Below are 18927 nucleotides of genomic sequence, written 5' to 3' on the forward strand. Positions count from 1 at the left end.
CAACTCGATTTAAAAGCTGTTTCACTCTTGGACTGTCAAATTATTTTTCTCTAAAATCACTTAGCCTTTGCCTTAAACGTCAAATGAATGTGCCCTGATCTGTGGATTACAAGTTTATTGTTTGATTTAAATTATGAATTTATTAACGGGAGCTTCGCTTTTAGCCCTGGCTAAATCTATATATTAGCTATTATTTCGCCTAGTTCTTACTCTTGAAACGAGTGAAATATCCGGCATTTTTGTTTTCACAACCAAAACAACTCAACCTCGTTCCCAGGTCTTCTCGGTTAACGGTGCATTAACGTGCAAAGAAGCTGCACTTTTGACGTCATCGGTTCATTAATCCCAAAATTCTTCCAAATTTGGTCATCAGTAGCTGGTTATGGTGAATCATCCGTGTGCTTTTAGCCAATCACAATCGGGAAATATTTTGAATGAATAATAATCATGTCTAAGTACTCGCCAAATGTTATGAGCAATAGACTCGAGAAAACAATAACAGTCTATCTATTTGGGCTAGAGTGTATCCCACTAGACGAAAAATGGTAAAACTCATTCAAAGCTGATGATAGCATATTGACGCAAACAATTACAGGCCTATTTCTCTACTGTTTAAATTTAATAGGATCTTCGAAAAACTGGTCTTTACGAGGGTAAAAACTTTCATTAAGCAAAACAATCTACTTTCGCCATCGCAATATGGCTTCCACAAAGTGCATTCAACGCAACATTCAATTCTCGATATTGTGAATACCATTCAGGCAAACATGGATGAGCGCCTCTTCTCGTACAATGTATGTATTGTCTTGAAAAAGGTCGGATACCGTCGATCATAAAATTTTTTTGCGAAAAGACGAACACTTCACGTTCATTTGGATGTCCGCTCTCCGGTGTTAAAACTGACCACCAAACCTCGACATTTTGAATGGTTAAGTGTGTAGCAGTAGAACGAAATTAGGAAATTACCTTTCATTCTTCCTTCCCATCAGCACCCCTCGCCACCTCCCCTGCCTCCCGCTTCTTCTTACGAGTTCTTAAAGAGGAAGTTTGTTGTCAAGCAACAATATGTCAATTAAAGAAGCAGTTTTTGAGTGATCCTCTCTTATTACGTTTTGTTCCTTCCTGTTTCTGTTTTCACTGTTCTATATCTGTTTTGACACGCTTACTAAAATCTTTTAAATCATTTCGACTGTCAAGAAAGTCGTAGCTATGAAATTTTAAAGTATTTTGAACGCCGATTACTTTTGACACGTGCCTGAACTAAAGTTTTAACCAGATTTCGATTTTGACGGCAGAGCAATAATAAACCTGCAAATAAGTCAGCTTTAAATCAAACAAATAACAGGTTCAGTATTTCGATACAAAGGAGCATGATTTCAAACTTATTTCTATATTTTTAGTTAAGAAAGAGAGTAGGGTTTTAAACTTATTTCGATGGAAATTTTTTTTTTGCAATTCCTCAACGATCGAGAGTACTTTGCAAGCGCAAAAAGTATTTGCGTTTCATGAAAATATCTCATCCTCTTAGAGCATTATGTACATTATTCTTTGAATTTAAGCTGGAATTAATTAAGAAATTAGACGGTTGTTTGCATTTCTCGACGAAGGTGTCAGATGTAAAATTGCCTTTTGTAAGTTTGAAAGAATAAAATCGGCTACTTGCAAAGGACTGGCGTATGTAGCAGTTCAGTTCTGCAACCTTCGGTCTTCTTTGTTCGAACCAACAACTTTTTTGATACCCTCAACGTTCAATGACCTCGTCGGGTTAAGGTAAGACTGCTAGGCTGAAAGCACGTTGTGAATACAGTGAAAAAGGCTTTAAAATTTTCGCCTAGAGGTGGGGACTGATAACTAGTACTGGTGGTTGATAACGATAAAGCTCAAAATAAATTGGTAATTTAGTATTAACAAATTAAAAACGACCTACATTTGCCACACCCTCAGAGGCATATGATGAACAGCACTACAGACTGTTGCTGCAAACTTGACAGTACTTCGCAGTAACTTTCGTCTGAATAGCCACACTTTTGTATTTCATACACCGACTCAAGAATTGGAGCCACAGTTGAAGAAGATAATAAACAAAACCACTGAATGGTCACATTTTAGTACTTTATCCACAGAAGCAAAAGTTAGAATCAACTTGTACAGTATAAAAACAGTACAACTGGAAAGTACTGCTTAGTAGCTTTCATTTGAGTGGTCACACTTATGATTTCATCCACTGAATCAACAGTTAGAATCACCTTATTAAGAGAAATGAACATTATTAACACAGGAAAGTACTGCCCAGGAGCTACCATTTATGGTGACACTTTCCATATTTTTAAGAACAAGCGCCCCGTCGATTATATCATTTTATTGCGGCACACAGTGCATATGCGTTATTGACCAAGCATTAAGCCGAGATGGCTGCATTTGCTTGCGTTTTTATCGGTTGAGACGACGTCAAGGTAAATGAAAACGCAAAAGAGAACAAAGCCAATATCCAGCTATTTTGAACGGATAAGCTTGGGCAATAAATTATTTATAATATGTCTTTTTTCTTGGGGGACCAAAGCGGGAATTCTGAAGCAGGTAAAATATAGGCCTTACCGTACCTATTCGGGTAGCCAATCAGGACGCACCGCTTCATCTTGCTTCATCTTCACCGCTTCTTACTTACCCCCAAAATCCGAAAATGTGCAACCTCGAAAAAACACGTAGAAAGAGATTTCTCAACGGCTTTCCTCAAGTTTCTCCAAAGCTTTTTGGCAAATTCTTAAATTTGACCAGTTTTCTATAATCTAACTTATTCTAAGAAGTAGCTTTTACATGTGCTACAATTGTTCTAACTTACAAATTTCACAGTGTTTATGGTTGAGTGTAATTTATGGAATTTGAATTTCCTGGGTAAAAAGGGATTTCCTAAGATGTTTTGTTCCCATTTTTCCCGTTTCCCTCTTATGTAACATCCCATAAACTTATATATCGTTTTCACTGGAAACGGTCCAGTGGAAGAAGCCAAGAAAATGAAATGTTATAAAAGACTAAAATATAAACAATTTGTCCGAGTCTCAGGTCTTTGTGGCCCACAGTTTCTGAGTTATTTGCCGAAACGTTTCACGCACCTTTGTGGAGCTTTGTATTGAGACGCCATATTGGTGCACCGTTTTGGTGCACCAGTATAGCCGCCGGAAATCAACAAAAAAACATCTGGAGTTCGCTTTTTCTATGAAAGCTCTTTCTTTTCACTCGAGAACTAGCATACGTACGCATAAACATATCTTCTAATACTTGAAGTGGCTATACTGCTGAAAATCAAGAGGAGAGACTTTTTTCAACGAGACAGCATTCCTATTTTGGTGTCACGCACTGTGAAAGCTCGGAAGTTCTAATTGCTGTATTTTCGAAATGAAACATGCCACGGAAATGGAAACTTGTACAAAAATTTCCTTTTTGTTTATCTTCAACCTAGTGTAAATAAGAATTCGTAAAACCTCGCTATTTCTTGACTTTACAATTTGATGACGTCACAGTGAAAACCATCTAAAAGATATGCTACTTTCTGAAGGACCTGTAACGACACTCAAAATCGCCGCCATCTTGGACTTAAATGAAAATTTGTTTATGCTAATCGTGTAAACATTTAGCCTTCGTCACAGACGGAACAGGCCATTTCCGAGTTCCCTTCAGCCTCTGTATCAAAATGAGGTTAAGTGCTAAGCGTTTGATATGGAAATGATTTTTCATTCGCGTGCAAATAAAACTCATTTTCACCAAAAAGGTTGTGCACTTGGCCTCATTTTGAAAGTGAGGTTATTTGGAACTCAGAAGTGGCCTACTGCACTTCTGGCTAAGTCCGTCTGCAAAACAGTACCGAATCGACACAAACATAAACAAAAAGTTTGCGTTGTAAAGGCCGTGAAACCTCTATTAAGCGGACACTAAGCTGGGTCCAGAAGTTAACGTCTTATGTTTCCCTTTACAACGAACCCCTATTCAGCGAACACCTCTATTAAACACTAAAATAAATTATATTTCGTTAATTTGTATTGTTAATAACCTCTTTTTAGCGGACACTGGACTGAATTGACAAAAGTAGTATTGGATCACGTCCCTGAAATAGGTACTGTAGTCGATTAATAAAGATAATTCAATAAATTTAGCTGTCAATATACTGTAGATTAGACCGAAAGTCTTGCAAAAAGTAAAGCACAGCTTCTTTAGCTCCCTTAACAACGTGGAAATTTATCACAGTACAGAGTAACCGTTGAAAATTAATCGTTAACAAACATTGCGCAATTTTTACAAACCTTAATTAAGCGGACACCCTCTACTTTTAAGGGGACACTTGGAAGGGTCCCGAAGGTATCCGCTTAATAGAAATTTCACTGTACTACCATTTCATAGATCACACATTAGAAGAGTTACATCCCTTTTTCGAGTAGTTGGCTGGAAAACGTTCTTATTATAATAGAGCCGGCAAGAGCTTGTTTTCTTCAAAAAAGTCACCAAATTTTTGTTTTGCATTAAATTGACAGAAAAACACTGACGGACATGTATCTGAGCATTTACTTCCTTGTCACTTTGGTCCAACTCCATGCATCTGATACATGTAAGTATACAGATTCAAGTCATTTTAGTCAGCGAAAGAGATTAGATTTGTATCAACTTCGTCCTCGGGGTCTTTTCGTTTTTCGATATGGCGGCGGCGGCGGAGAATGTAACCTCTGCAGTTAACATTATATTGGTGAAACTAAGCGACGCCTCAAGGTCAGATTTAACTACCTCAGACGTCCAGTCGACAAAACTTACATTAAATCTAGACCCCTTATTGTTTCCAAACACTTTCTCTCTAACTCGGACCATTCTCACACTGACATGCAGCAGTGGCCCATAATCCGGAGCGAGCAACATCCATGTGCTTTTGTCACGGCGTTTTCATGGTCCAGTTTATTTTTAGGATTTTGGCGCCGATTTTGAATATCTTTTAAATTCCACAAACCAGTCAGCAAAACCTACAGACCTAAAAATTATAATTTTTTGCCTTTTAATAACGTTTAGTTTTTCTTTTGATATCTTATACTTCGAATGCGCTCATATACATGGTGGAGATTCTATTTCCGAGGGAAAAAGTGCCCTAAAATGTGTCTAAAAATAAACTGATCCGTAAATACGCCGTGACATAGGCCTGGTATGGGAGTTGTTCGCCCCGGGTTATGGGCTCCTGCCTGCAGTTACTTACACTAGAAACTAGTAATAACCAAAGGTTACGGAGACGCGCGCGACGACGATCGAAAGTCAAACCACTTTTGCTCCACGGCTGTGGTTTACATAAGTTTCACGTGAGAGATGTGCAAAACACACGTAATCAATTACAGGTGATAGAAGGTCCAAACGCGCGTGATAAAATTGCGTTAAGTGCATTCCATTTGTTCTTAGTATGCGATTATGCAAGCTACATACATGCGACGCATGCGTAATAACAACCTGGAGATTAGGATTGCAGGCTCCTCTTGTCGTCCGCAATAATTCCGCATTCCTCACGTGACTCAGGTCTGCAAAGCAAGGGAGTCACATTTGATAGATAAGACCATGACTCTTGAACCAAATGGCCTAAAACACCGTGACAGATTGTTATCTATATCCTTATTAGTTCTTTTATTCTCTTTTATGTTGTACGTAAATTCCATGTGTCTTTTTTAAACAATTTTTATCACGACATTCTCCATCTAACTAATAGATGGGGCCATGATTAGTTTTACTATAATGTGCCTTTCTCCATTCTAATTTTCTTCTTTTATTATTATTATTATTATTATTATTATTATTATTATTATGTACACGTAGTTTAAGCAACTTTGTCCTAACTGATATTGTACAACTAACGTATTATTGATTCTGTACAACTATTGTATTATTGTACAACTAATGTATTATAGGATGGAGTAAAAATACAAAAATACAAAATACAACTAATATAAATTTTAATTCCCCCTATCAAAAAGTCAGTAACATCAGTAAACCTGAAGAAGGCTGGTAAGGCTAGCCGAAATATTGTTTGAAAAAAGCAATAAATGTTGTTATCAGCTTTGCAGTAGTCTTTGGACTTCTGGGTTTTTCTTCTTAATATTTTAGCTGATTAGATTTCTTTTCTAGAGATCCAACGTTGACAGAGGGTTGACAACCAGCGGGATCTTCGTCCACGATTTTTTGCAGTTAATTTGTTTATCATGGCGGCAAGGGTATGCAGAACGCTGAATGACTCTGAAGTTTAGTGAGGTAGGGAGGAAACGGAATGAATTAATACGTTTCAGGTCAGGTTTCCCAGTATAATGACCCTAGATGGAAACTGAGTCACCCTTTTGTACAACCCTAATCACGAAACTTCAGAGTCATTCGGTGTTCGGAGAATGCAGAACGTCGAATTACTCTAAAGTTTAGTGATTAAGGTTAGGAAACTGCGTGAATCAAGTTTCAGGTCTGTTTTCCCAATATTATGACCCTAAATGGAGCCTGATTCATTCAGTTTCCTAAGCCTTATTACTGAACTCAGAGTCATGCGGCGTTCTGCATACGGCGTTTGGTGTTCTGCAAAATCAGGCGGCAAAATACCCCTGCCGTTATCATGACGAAGAATATGTCGCCATATTGGAAAACGGGGTTGGAGTTGTATTGAACATACGTAACTTCCAGAGTTACACGATCAAAGGAATGGCCCCAATCTTGACCCTGTCATGAAAAAGTCTTTTAAAGAATAAAGGGGTGCGAAGTTTAATTTATCATTTATCAATTTATTTATCTGTACAGTGGCAGCGTTGCCTCACGTAAAATGCACTCGAACTTACCATAAGCTGGGTTGTTATAAAAAAGTGTTCAGTTCCTCGAACCCCTGGCAGCTGTTGATAACGGACAGAAGTGACAGTCCTGACGGATACCTTTTAGACTGGCGTAAATGGGAGGAGTCGATTCACAGGTACGTTTGTGAATTCTGTATCAAAACTTCTTATACCAAGTACCGAAATTGTGGAACTCTTGTTTTTGTTAATATAGGAGATCAGTTGGTTAGCAAACGACTTCTCAATTGCTTTGCTGATGCAAGTAAGATTTGAAACAGTGCGATAGTTTAAAAATTGCGCATGACTCGGGGAAGGCCGCTTAGTGAAGTAGAGGGCGTGTAGCTTGGCAACTTTTAATTGAGAGGGCATTTGGCTAGATTGCAGCGAAGTATTAATAATCTTAGAGATAAATGGTATCAGTGTACCCAGAGCTTTTCTTGTGACATAGCCAGGAAGAGGGTCAAGATCACACGATTTGGAAGTTAATTTCACGTAACACATTTGCAGACTTCATCAACGGTTACCATACTGAATTCATCAAACCTTATAAGGACAGACCCGCTTGACCTCGGGAACTAAGTGGGTGAAAGCTTCTTCATCTAATATAAGTCGACCAGTATATTAGTTGTCTTATTGGAAATGAACTCGACTTTCTATCTAATAGATTGTCATTTGTCTTGAAAAGAAGTTTGTAGTTCGACTGATTATTAATTATCACTGAATAGTGAAGTGTAATACTGAAGTGTTTACTCGGAAGAAACAATTAACTTGTAGACGGCACGTCAGGCACGGCATTGATCAATAAACAACTGGCGATTGATCAGAAGTTTGGTTCTTCACCAGCCATCGCTGTTCCAATCTCCTGATATATTTAATTGTTCACGCTGTGTATCTCCTCTGAGTACCAAGGTGTAGCATGACGTAAGGTAACGGTTTTGGTTTTTACAGGAGCATGGATGGCTAAATGATAGACTTGCTGTAAGTCGACCTCTCATAAGTTCTTAAAAGTGAACGAAGCGAGCTTTAATGAATGAGGTCGCGCAGCGATAGACTACGAGCAGTCTCTCTTTTTTCTGTAGTCCGTCGAGCAAAACGCGAGACACGCAAATGGCCACGCGCATGACTGATGGCGCGAGACGGTCGCGCGTCTCGCGGCTTCGCCGCTCCTTCGCGCGCGTGCTTGCTCTCACTAAATCTGCAGAAAAAGAGAGACTGCTCGCAGTCTAGCACAGCGACCGAGCGAGCGACTAACCAGTAACAAAAATTAAGGACTTTTATTAAGTCTAAGATGGCTAGAATGGAACTTGGAACGCCGTTATAATGAATGATAAGATAGTCAAGGTACAGAAGCGGTGTAGCAAAACACTCGGGAAGGTTAGAATTTGTGTCATCAGAACCAAAATTATCAAGGCAATAGAACGAAACTTTCTAAAGGTAAGCCTCCTTATCGAACATTGGCTTTTTGAGCATATGAACAGCGGCGTGATCAGATATATAAAAAAGAGAGAATCAATTCATAAATTTGAAACAATGTTATCATCAGATCTAGTGATTACAAGATCGAAAGTGTGACCTTCCGTATGTGTAGATCCATTTATGTGTTGATTAAGCTTGAATTAAGATTGATTTCCAGATCAATTACTGATAGTTCTTGGTTCATTCCGAACTGTCGAGATGGAAGCAGACGTAAAAATAATTTTTATTAATTTGCAAGACAAAAGTTTTAAAAAGGGCTGAGTTGCGTTGAAGCATACGAGAGCCTATTTGGTGCATGCCATTGGCCCGGTGGAACACCCGCATGGAGACTGGGGAAAGACTTTGTATGCAGAGGATGATAGCTATCCATCTTAACTGACATTTTTCCTCTGTCTATTTCAATGACAGCCTGGCCTGCAGGTGTGCTGAGGTCGCACGGAGGCAAAATTTCACAGTGTTTGGACTGCAGAACTATGCAGAATGTTGGAGCGGCCCTGATGCGGAAAAATCATTTAACAGAAATGGAGGCTCAGACAGATGTTTGATGATTCTTGTAAAGCATCCTCCTCCTTGCGACATGAATGATCCCAGGGAATGTATGGGGATGGATAATGTGAATTTTATGTACAAACTCGGTAAGTTTGTTTCAGCCCATACGTAGATATGCTAAAGCCACTTAGTACAGACTTCCGGCCGCCCTAATTCATCACTGTAAGTTGTTTCAGAATTATAAGTATGTTTGGCATTTAAGGGGCTGGTCGTTTGTGGTGGAGGAAGCGGGGGAGGGGAGGGTGGAGTGGGGTTGGTGGTTATTTTGAGAAAACTTAGAAGATTTTCTAACCGACCCCCCGCCCCCCCCCCCCCCCCCCCCAATTCATCCTACCTTTTCAAAACTGATTCCCCCATAAATTCAGTTTACATATTGTGAAAGCTACCCCACAGCCGAAGCCGAATCCTGCCGAAGTTCACCACATACTTTATCTGTAGTCGATCCGGTAAAACGGGCTACAAAAAACGTGCAACTTCTTTTGCAATATTGCTGCAAAAGGAGTTGAATAGCGACGTTGCGCGTTTTACCACCCATGTTCGAACCTTTCTTGCGAGGTTTGTTTCGTGGGTGGTAAAACGCGCAACATCGCTATCCAACTCGTTTTGCAGCAATCCCCCAAAAGCAATCAAGATTCTGAAAATGATCCCCCAGCAAAATGTCCGACCCCTTCCCCTCGCAGGTAATAAACGACCAGCCCCTTACTAAGCGAGGTTTTTTCCCTTTTTCTAAGAAAAAAAAAACCCTAGGGAAGAGGTTGTGTTATTAGGAGATGGTTATTAGGGGCTTAAAACAAATTCAACTGTCAACATAGACGCTAGCAGAGATCCGGACAATCCTGAAATCTCAAGGCTCACATTTTTATAGGATTTTTCTTAATTTTACTATTGATTTCAACTGTGTTTCAGATGTACACCACTGCAGGAAACACCCATGTAAGAACGGTGCAACGTGTGTCGCTGCAAAGCCATTTGGATACAAATGTGATTGTACGCAAGGCTTCACAGGCAGTCACTGCGAAACAGGTTTGGCTCCATCAAAGTATACGCCAGCTTAGATAAAAATAATAATAACAGGAGCCCATACGCCGTAGCGAGCAACTCCCAAACTAGGCCTATGTCACGGCGCTTTTACGGACCGGTTTATTTTTAGACACATTTTAGAGCAATTTTTCCCTCGAAAATGGAATCTCCGCCACGTATATAAACGCATTCGAAGTATAAGATATCAAAAAGGAAAACGTAACGTCATTAAATTATCACTTTTAGGTCTGTAGGTTTTGCTGACTGGTTTGTTGGACTTCGTGCCAAAACCGTTCTAAAAACAAACTGGTCCGAGAAAACGACGTGACATGAGTACATGGAAGTTGCTCGCTCCGGATTATTGGCCCCTGATAACAATAAAAAAACAAATTACAGTGAAACCTCTATTCAGGGGACACCCTCGGGACCGAGGCAAGTGTCCCTTGGATAGAAGTGTCCCCTGAGTAGAGGTTGGTCTGGGGTTTCTTAATAATTAACCAATAAAGACAGCATAAAAATAATCATCATTAACTAATCTCTGCGATATTATATGTTGAATTCACACAAGTGCATTACATCGATTCAAGTTAGATAGTTCAGCTTGTGAAAGCTTTCATAATTGTGAGTAGTGTACATTAATTCAAAGTTATCAACCCTAGCTCTTTGTGGTCAGTCACTTTTTGAGTGCCAAGGCGTCCCCTGAATGGAGGTTAAACCCGGGTTTCCGGGCCCAGAAAAACTCTCCCTTTCCCCTGAATAGAGGTGTCCGTTCAATACTAGGGTAATAGATACAAAGATTATGTGAACATTTCTCCTGGACCGAATTTGGTGTGCCGTGAATGGAGGTGTCCCTTGAATAGACGTGTCCCAACGAGAGGTTCCACCGTCAATAAGTAGGGTTAAATGCTCATAACAGTTTCGATCTGTGTTCTTTTAAGAAATTGTTGTTACAATGAAGCTTGTAAAATTGTTTCAAACCTGTGCCGTAAAAACAAATTTTGAACGATTTTGAGCAGCTCATACGTGTTTCTCTTTCTTAATTCACTATGAGTGCAAGAGAGATAAGAGTCGTGGTATTTGTTCGGCTTTATGTGTTGATAACAAAAGTGTGACGCGATACCAGTAGGTCGGCATCCTCGGAGACCCAGGGACGGTCAGTCGGGACGGGTAAAACAGCGGCGAAAGTTTTCAAGAAAGCGCGAGAGAGCCCCTGGGATACCACTCTTAACGATCTAGTTCCTCAACTCATTCGAATGCTTGTCCCATTATGGCACTTGCACAAGTCAAAGCATACCGACTTAACATATGGTGTTTTGGGTTGGCATGAGTTTTAGCAGACACTGTCCTCATGCTTCAGACAAAAACCTCTAAACTGATCCTTGAGATACCAATTAAAATAGGATAGCTTAAAGAAGATATTTATTATTTTTTTATCGCTGTTTTTTTTCTGAGATGTCAACGAATGCAACAGAATGCCTTGCAAAAATGGGGGAAGCTATTTTAACAAACCAGGAAGTTTTAAATGCTTTTGTCGTAAAGGACATCAAGGCAAACTCTGTGAAAAAGGCAAGGCAGAGGTCTTCACGATGTTTCAAAAATATGTAAAAGTGTTTCGATTTCCGACAACTGAGAGAGAATCACAGGGTTGCTCATCCGTTTCTTAGTTTTATATTGGTTTAAAACTTGGATCAAATTCATATAAAGTTCTTGTACTGAATTTGCAATTAGAGCAATTTTTCCCGCGAAAATGGAATCTCCGCCACGTCTATAAACGCATTCGAAGTATAAGATATCAAAAAGGAAAACGTAACGTCATTAAAAGGCAAAAATTATCATTTTCAGGTCTGTAGGTTTTGCTGACCGCTTTGTTGGACTTAAAAGATATTCTAAATTCGCGCCAAAACCGTTCTAAAAATAAACTGGTCCGTGAAAACGCCGTGACATGAGTACATGGAAGCTGCTCACTCCGGATTATGGGCCCCTGATAATAATAAAAAAAACAAATTACAGTGAAACCTCTATTCAGGGGACACCCTCGGGACCGAGGCAAGTGTCCCTTGGATAGAAGTGTCCCCTGAATGGAGGTTGGGCTGGGTTTCTTAATAATTCACCAACAAAGACAGCATCGATTCAAGTTAGATAGTTCAGCTTGTGAAAGCTTTCATAATTGTGAGTACTGTACATTAATTCAAAGATATCAATCCTCTTTGTGGTCAGCCACTTTTTGAGTGCCAAGGTGTCCCCTGAATCGAGGTTAAACCCGGGTTTCGGGGCCCAGAAAAACTGTCCCTTTCCCCTGAATAGAGGTGTCCGTTCAATGTTAGGGTAATGGATACAAAGATTATGTGAACATTTAACCGGCACCGAATTTGGTGTCCCGTGAATGGAGGTGTCCCTTGAATAGACGTGTCCCAAGGAGAGGTTCCACCGTCAATAAATAAGGTTAATGTTCATAACAGTTTCGATCTGTGTTCTTTTAGGAAATTGTTGTTACAATGAAGCTTGTAAAATTGTTTCAAACCTGTGCCGTAAAAACAAATTTTGAAGGATTTTGAGCAGCTCATACGTGTTTCTCTTTCTTAATTCACTATGAGTGTAAGAGAGATAAAAGTCGTGGTATATTTGTTCGGCTTATGTGTTAATAACAAAAGTTTAACGCGATACCAGCAGGTCGGCATCCTCAGAGACCCAGGAGCGGTCAGTCGGGTCGGGTAAAATAGCGGCGAAAGTTTTCAAGAAAGCGCGAGAGAGCCCCTGGGATGCCACTCCAGGCCCGTAGCAGGGGGAGGGGCGGGGCTCCAGCCCCCCCAAGAAATTTTCAGACTTGAATTAAATTCTGCTACAAAGTGGAATTTTTCTACTAAAATGGACAGCTGTCAATGGAAGCTAAAGTTTCAAAGTATTGTCGATCATAGTAAGATTATGTACTCTTGTCCTCCTGTGCAATTTAGAATTGTGTAAATGAACGAAATCGTATTTTTGCTCTGCCAAAAACAACCAACAGCTTTAAAATATCTGCTTATTAAGCATCAAAATAGTCAGAAGCAAAATGGATCGAAATACACCAATGACAATCCCACCTGAACCACCTCATGATTTTGCATGTTCACAAGGACAGAACAGATGCTCTGACCCTTGTAGACGTAGCTAATGACTTCGTTGGGGAGAAAGAAAACCGAAAGCAATTGTTTGGCAAATTTTGCGCGAATGATATCCCAAACAAGTTCTCTATTTCGTCAAAGTCAACACAAACGGAAAATTAGAGACAAGAACAAAAGGTATTGTAGACAAATGTAGTGATCTGACATGTACCAAGAAGTATGCTTTAACCGAGGGACCGAAGCAGGGCGGGGGAAGGGAGCTAATGTGGGTCACTCGCTCAGTCCACGAGTCATTTTATGCTTGCTACGGGCCTGCCACTCTTAACGATCCAGTTCCTCAACTCGTTCGAATGCTTGTACCATTATGGCACTTCCACAAGTCAAAGCATACCGACTCAACATACGGTGTTTTGAGTTGGCATGAGTTATAGCAGACACTGTCCTCATGCTACAGACGAAAACCTCTAAACTGATCCTTGAGATACCAATTAAAATAGGATAGTTTAAAGAAGATATTCATTATTTTTTTAATTGCTGTTCTTCCTCTGAGACGTCAACGAATGCAACAGAATGCCTTGCAAAAATGGGGGAAGCTGTTTTAACAAACCAGGAAGTTTTGAATGCTTTTGTCGTAAAGGATATCAAGGCAAACTCTGTGAAAAAGGTAAGGCAAAATTCTTCACGATGTTCCAAAAATATGTAGTGGTGTTTCGATTTCCGACAACTCAGAGAGAATACAGGGTTGCTCATAAGTTTCTTAGTTTTATATTGGTTTAAAAACTTAGATCAAATTCATATAAAGTTCTTGTACTGAATTTGCTTTGACATGGTCTGATCATTTCGAAAACTTTTAAAGATCTTCGAACCTGAAAGGGATAATTATAGTAGTGGCTATAAATTAGCGGGCACGGTCCGACAGCAGGGTGGGGTTGTGGGCGAACTTCAAAGGAAGGCAAAAATTAGACGTCAGCTCCCGGCCGAGAGAAGTCTCTGAATAAAAATGAGCAGGGCAGCAAAAGTGGAGTTGAACAGAGAAAAGTTCGATAAACCACTCAAGATAATAATAACACTGTAAACGGGCGCTTCTATTGAATACTTGGTACTCGAAACAATAAATTTCTAACCACTGCAGGCAAAATAAATACCTGCACACAAAAATTAAATGACAATCAAATGAAAATGATTCACTGATCAGCAGATAACTTTAAAAAAGTGACATCTCCCCCCCCCCCCCCCCAAGAGCAGGGCACTGAGTCGGCGATAATGCTATATGATACAGGTCGGTGCACGTCCCATTTTGGTAGCTGTCGTTTAGGTTTGATATGAAATGGCGTGTTTTTTTTTCCAATAGTGCTGTTTGGAAAGTGGGAGTGTGACATTTGTACGTTGGTTCACCTGGTTTGGTGGACCTACAGATCATGCCCTAGCTAGGATTGTCGACAGTCGCACTGTTTTGCAATAAACGTTTTTTCCATGTTTCACTAAAAATTTCGGACAATCTGCAGAGGCACTGCCAGAGACACTGTGTATTCAAACGTTTTAAAAGAAATCTCTCTCTTTACAGGGACACCACAGAATAAAGACGAAAACGTCTATATTATTCATGCATGCTATATCCCAAATAACGTTTAATAAAGCAGGATTCAAATATCTTGTCTGTAACCACGTTTACAAACCTTTTATTTTGTTAGTTTTGTTTGTTTGTTTCTTTTTCAGACGTCAACGAATGTGTTATGACGCGATGCCAAAATCAGGGAACCTGCGTGAACACAGTAGGCTCGTTTAAGTGTCAGTGTAAACCTGGATTTACTGGGACATTTTGTGAAAACGAGAGTATGAGCCAAACTCATTAGTTTTCGTGTTTTATCAGTAGTATTATCTCAAGCCTTCTTGTGTTTGATCACCTCTCAGTGCCTGCTGGATATCAGATAACAGACGCCTTATTGTGTCTGTTTGTCATATCCTGGGCTTTGGAATCCGTAATTCACCTCAAGGAATCCGGAATCCCACTAAAGAATCGCATTCCAAGTTCCATTGAAAGGGATTCGGAATCCAGAACGTGGAATCCGGAATCCACAGCCTGGAGTCTAGAATCCAAGACTGTCATGGGGCGATATATCGTTCCCCACTGTTTGGATGATCGTGACGGATAAAACACTCTTTCTTGTGTTTGATATATCACTTCTCATTGTTTGGAAATCGGATGAAACAATCTTTCAAGTGTCTAATATATTGCTTCTCACTGTTTGGATATCAGATAAAACGCTCTTTACCGTGTCTGATATATCACTTCTCACTGTTTGGATATCAGATAAAACGCTCTTTACCGTGTCTGATATATCGCTTCTCACTGTTTGGATATCAGATAAAACGCTCTTTACTGTGTCTGATATGTCACTTCTCACTGTTTGAGTATCGGATAAAACAATCTTTGTCGTGTTTGATATATCACTTCTTACTGTTTGGATATCAGATGGAACACTCCATCTCATTTTAGATATATAACTTCTGGGTGTCTGGATATGAGATGAAACCCTCCTTTTCGTGCTGGATATACCACATCTCACTGTTTTAATATCAGATAGAACACTCCGTCTCCTATTTGATAAATCACTTCTAAGTGTCATGAAAAAAGGTGTGTTTATCATTGAAGGTTCACGTGTGGGAAAGGAAAGAGACTTAATAATTATTTTTTGGGGCTTTTGCCTTTACTAGGTGTCTGTGACCAGAAGGGGGTTTACGACCTCGGTTTGATCATCGATGGTAGTGGCAGCCTGGGGAACAAGTTTTCAACAACAATTTTTCTTGTTGGCCTTATTAATCAATTCAGAGTCAGCAAAGATGAAGTACGCTTTGGAATAATTGCTTACGGCAGCAAACCTGAATTAGTTTGCCAGTTTTCAGACATGATGTGTCATCACCGGGCAATGGATGTAAAGATCATGGTTATGAAAATGGAATTCCCGGATGGGGAGAGGAGAACTGACAAGGCGCTAATGATGGCAGGGAAAGAATTGTACAGCAGCAGTGGTGGCCATAGAACTGGAGTTCCAAGTGTGTTGGTGGTGATCACAGATGGAAAGACGGTGCCAGGGAGTCAACCTTACAGTGACATTCTACAACCCTTAAAGGTAGACAAATACAGTTAAAACCCGCATATCAGAACCTGGTAATTTAAGAACCTACTGGCTGAAATTTGGCATTTAAATACATAAAAATATAAGCACCTTCTCAGCCTGGTAAAGAAAATGAAGTTCTTATACAAAAAAAATCACCCCAATTTTTATGGTCAAAATTCCGGATTTTAATTGTGAGAAATTTCGGGCAAAAAGTTATGTTTTCTTTGATTTACATTTGTTTGGATTTTCACTAGAAATATGTTTTCCATAAACCATAGTAGCACAATATTTCTTCCAATGGTTACACTACGACAACAAGAACTAATTAAGAACCTTATTAACCTGAATTGTGAAAAACTACCCTGAAATATAAGAACCTGTTCAGCCTGGCAAAGACTTAGGAGGCAACGTGGCTGAGCGGTTAGAGTATTGGACTTGTAGTTCGGAAGCCCCGTTCAAGTGCCGCCCTGACCGCTGACTGGATTTGTTCTCGTAGTCGCGTGTTCAGATCCTTTATACTGTTCAACAACCTCGATAGCCTGCGTAGCAAGCCTTTCCGTTTGGTTACGGAGCAAAGAAAGACCGGTTTTGGCCGCGAAAGAAATGAAACGAGAGCCAAAAACTCTTTTACTTGCACCATTTTTCGCGCAGTCCGCTTTGACTCTCGTTCCTCGTTCTTTGCTCCTAAACCGCAAGGAGACGCTTGCTACGCAGGCTGCAACCTCGATTCCATTTTTTTTTCTGCCTGATATATTGTATCGAGGTTTTAACAAACAGCATGTACGATCATATTTATTTGAGCGCTGGTTAAACAAAAAGCGCAAATAAAAACAAACATTTAACGACATATATTTAGTTATGAACGCTATTAAAAGTACACGGCCGTTTTGTCAACTTTGAAACCCTACCCCTGGTGTTTGACAAAGACCTTGCTGTAAGCTGTTTTCAATTTGACCAACTCTAGTGAACATTGTTTACTGTGGAAATTGTCAAAAAAAAAGGTAAGTAGTGCAGAAAAAAAATTACGTAAGCTCTTAAGAACGGTTCTGAGGATAATTAATGGTTTGACACCGCAGTTTAACTTAGAGGTCGCTCAAATACCAAAAAGGTTCTTTGTTACTTGATATATAGCTATGTTTATTCGTCTGACCCTATTAAAAATGTATCCCTGCAGAAGTGACGCGACCTATCCATAAAGTCAGCTAGAATTAGCATTAAGTTTTACGCATCAAAGTAACGGGGACGAAAATCGCGGGCTCATACGTCCTATTTTCTTTCAAAACGGTATCTGCTGTTCACCGATATTTGCGGTAAAGAATTATTAATGACAGCACCAGAGCTAAGAATAAGGTTTTCAAGGTAAGAGGGCTAAACAGTGACTAATTTCTTGAGCGCCCAAAAAAGGTAACCGCCCTCACCGAGGGGAGACCCCTCGCCTTCGGCTTGCAAAAATAAAAAATAAAAAAAAATAAAATTTCTGTTATTTACACTCTGCAGTATTTATAGCACTAATGCTAGCGGGGCCGAGCAAATGCCTGAAACAAATAATCTAAATGGAATATAATTTTTACAAGAACTGAGCGAATCCTCGCGCGCTGATTGGTCGAAACCTATGGTCCATGAGAGTATAGACCATAATGACGTACCATGTCACGCAGTGCCGGTTGTTTTGTTTTTGGTTTTTCGTAAAAATAATTTTACTTCTCAACATGGACAAAGAAGAACCAAATGTTAAATTTCTGACGGTGAGATGGTGCTTGAAGCTGCAAAGGTTGAGCAAAAAATACGAAAAAAAACAATAAGAAAACCGTCGCTTCACGCAGTTCGTGGAGGACGACTTCGCAGGAAACTAAAAATAAATGTTATTGTAAAAAACCAATCGACCACAATTTTCCATGGTCTACTCTCTTATAGACCATAGAAATGACGCCATAAAATGTTCAAAACTTTGCAGTGAAACCACTCGCCTGCAGCTCGTGGTTCCAACTGAATTTTGAACATTTTATGATGCCATTTCCATGATCTATAAGAGTCTAGACCATGGGAAATGGGCCGGAGGCAAACCAGTTGGCTGTTTACAAGCGAGCTCGAGTATTTGAACGCGGGAATACCGAGAACAAATCCAGCTACCGGTCAGGGATGGACGTGAACCCGGGGTCTCTGAGTACAGTCAACTCTTGCCTTGCGGACACCTCGCTAAAACGGACACCTTGATAAAACGGACAGCAGTAATTCCCCAGCGAAAACAAATTACAGACGTTTGACTGAAATAAACTCCAGCTATAACGGACTCTCGCTAATGAGGACACTACCTCGAGGTCCCTCCAGTGTCCGCTATAACGGGAGTTGACTGGAGCGAGCCCAGCGCTCTAACCGCTCGGCCACGCTGCCTCCGTCTTTGCAAGACACCTGCGTTTACTGTCACTTAATAACCTGAACGTGTGTACATTTATCAGGATAGTGGCGTGAATATCATCGCTGTTGGTGTGGGGAATAAAGTCACTACGAAAGAGTTAACTAAGATCGCCATGAATAGACCGGAACGTGTCATTCAACGTCCCACAATCGACGACCCCAACTTGATTGAGGACCTCCGCAACATGATTGAGGACATTTGTTGAACACCGAGCAGGAATCAATTCTTCAAACAGGGATCAAACTCTACGGATATATCCATGGGGCACTTTTAAAAACAACAGATGGGGAAATGCCATGGGGCGGATCAGAACATATGATCAGAATATTAACTACAAACAAAACAGCGATGGTCAAAAGCGGGTACTTTAAAAAAGCTAACTCTGGAAGCTTAAAGTCTTGTGTAACAGAATCCTTTTATGGAGG

At 40.1% G+C, this 18927-nt stretch overlaps 1 protein-coding gene across 1 annotated transcript; it reads left to right on the forward strand.

The window, feature by feature from the left end:
* Positions 1-1641: 1641 nt before the first annotated feature.
* On the forward strand, positions 1642-18717 carry LOC140940420 (uncharacterized). Its single transcript, XM_073389390.1, has 9 exons — positions 1642-1770; positions 4524-4597; positions 6793-6958; positions 8706-8932; positions 9753-9869; positions 13518-13631; positions 14684-14800; positions 15683-16098; positions 18543-18717. The coding sequence occupies exons 2-9, from the start codon at positions 4540-4542 to the stop codon at positions 18705-18707; spliced, it is 1380 nt and encodes a 459-aa protein (XP_073245491.1). The 5' UTR covers positions 1642-1770; positions 4524-4539; the 3' UTR covers positions 18708-18717.
* The last annotated feature ends 210 nt before the right edge of the window (positions 18718-18927 follow it).

The sequence above is a fragment of the Porites lutea genome, chromosome 6, assembly GCF_958299795.1.
Source record: "Porites lutea chromosome 6, jaPorLute2.1, whole genome shotgun sequence".
NCBI classification, from domain to species: Eukaryota; Metazoa; Cnidaria; class Anthozoa; order Scleractinia; family Poritidae; genus Porites; species Porites lutea.

Excerpts from the sequence above, each read along its gene's own strand:
- LOC140940420 (XM_073389390.1), top strand. The coding sequence starts at position 4,540 with ATGTATCTGAGCATTTACTTCCTTGTCACTTTGGTCCAACTCCATGCA. Across the intron at positions 9,870-13,517 it reads AGGCAGTCACTGCGAAACAG|ACGTCAACGAATGCAACAGA; the intron begins GTTTGGCTCCAT and ends TCTTCCTCTGAG. Across the intron at positions 14,801-15,682 it reads GACATTTTGTGAAAACGAGA|GTGTCTGTGACCAGAAGGGG; the intron begins GTATGAGCCAAA and ends TGCCTTTACTAG.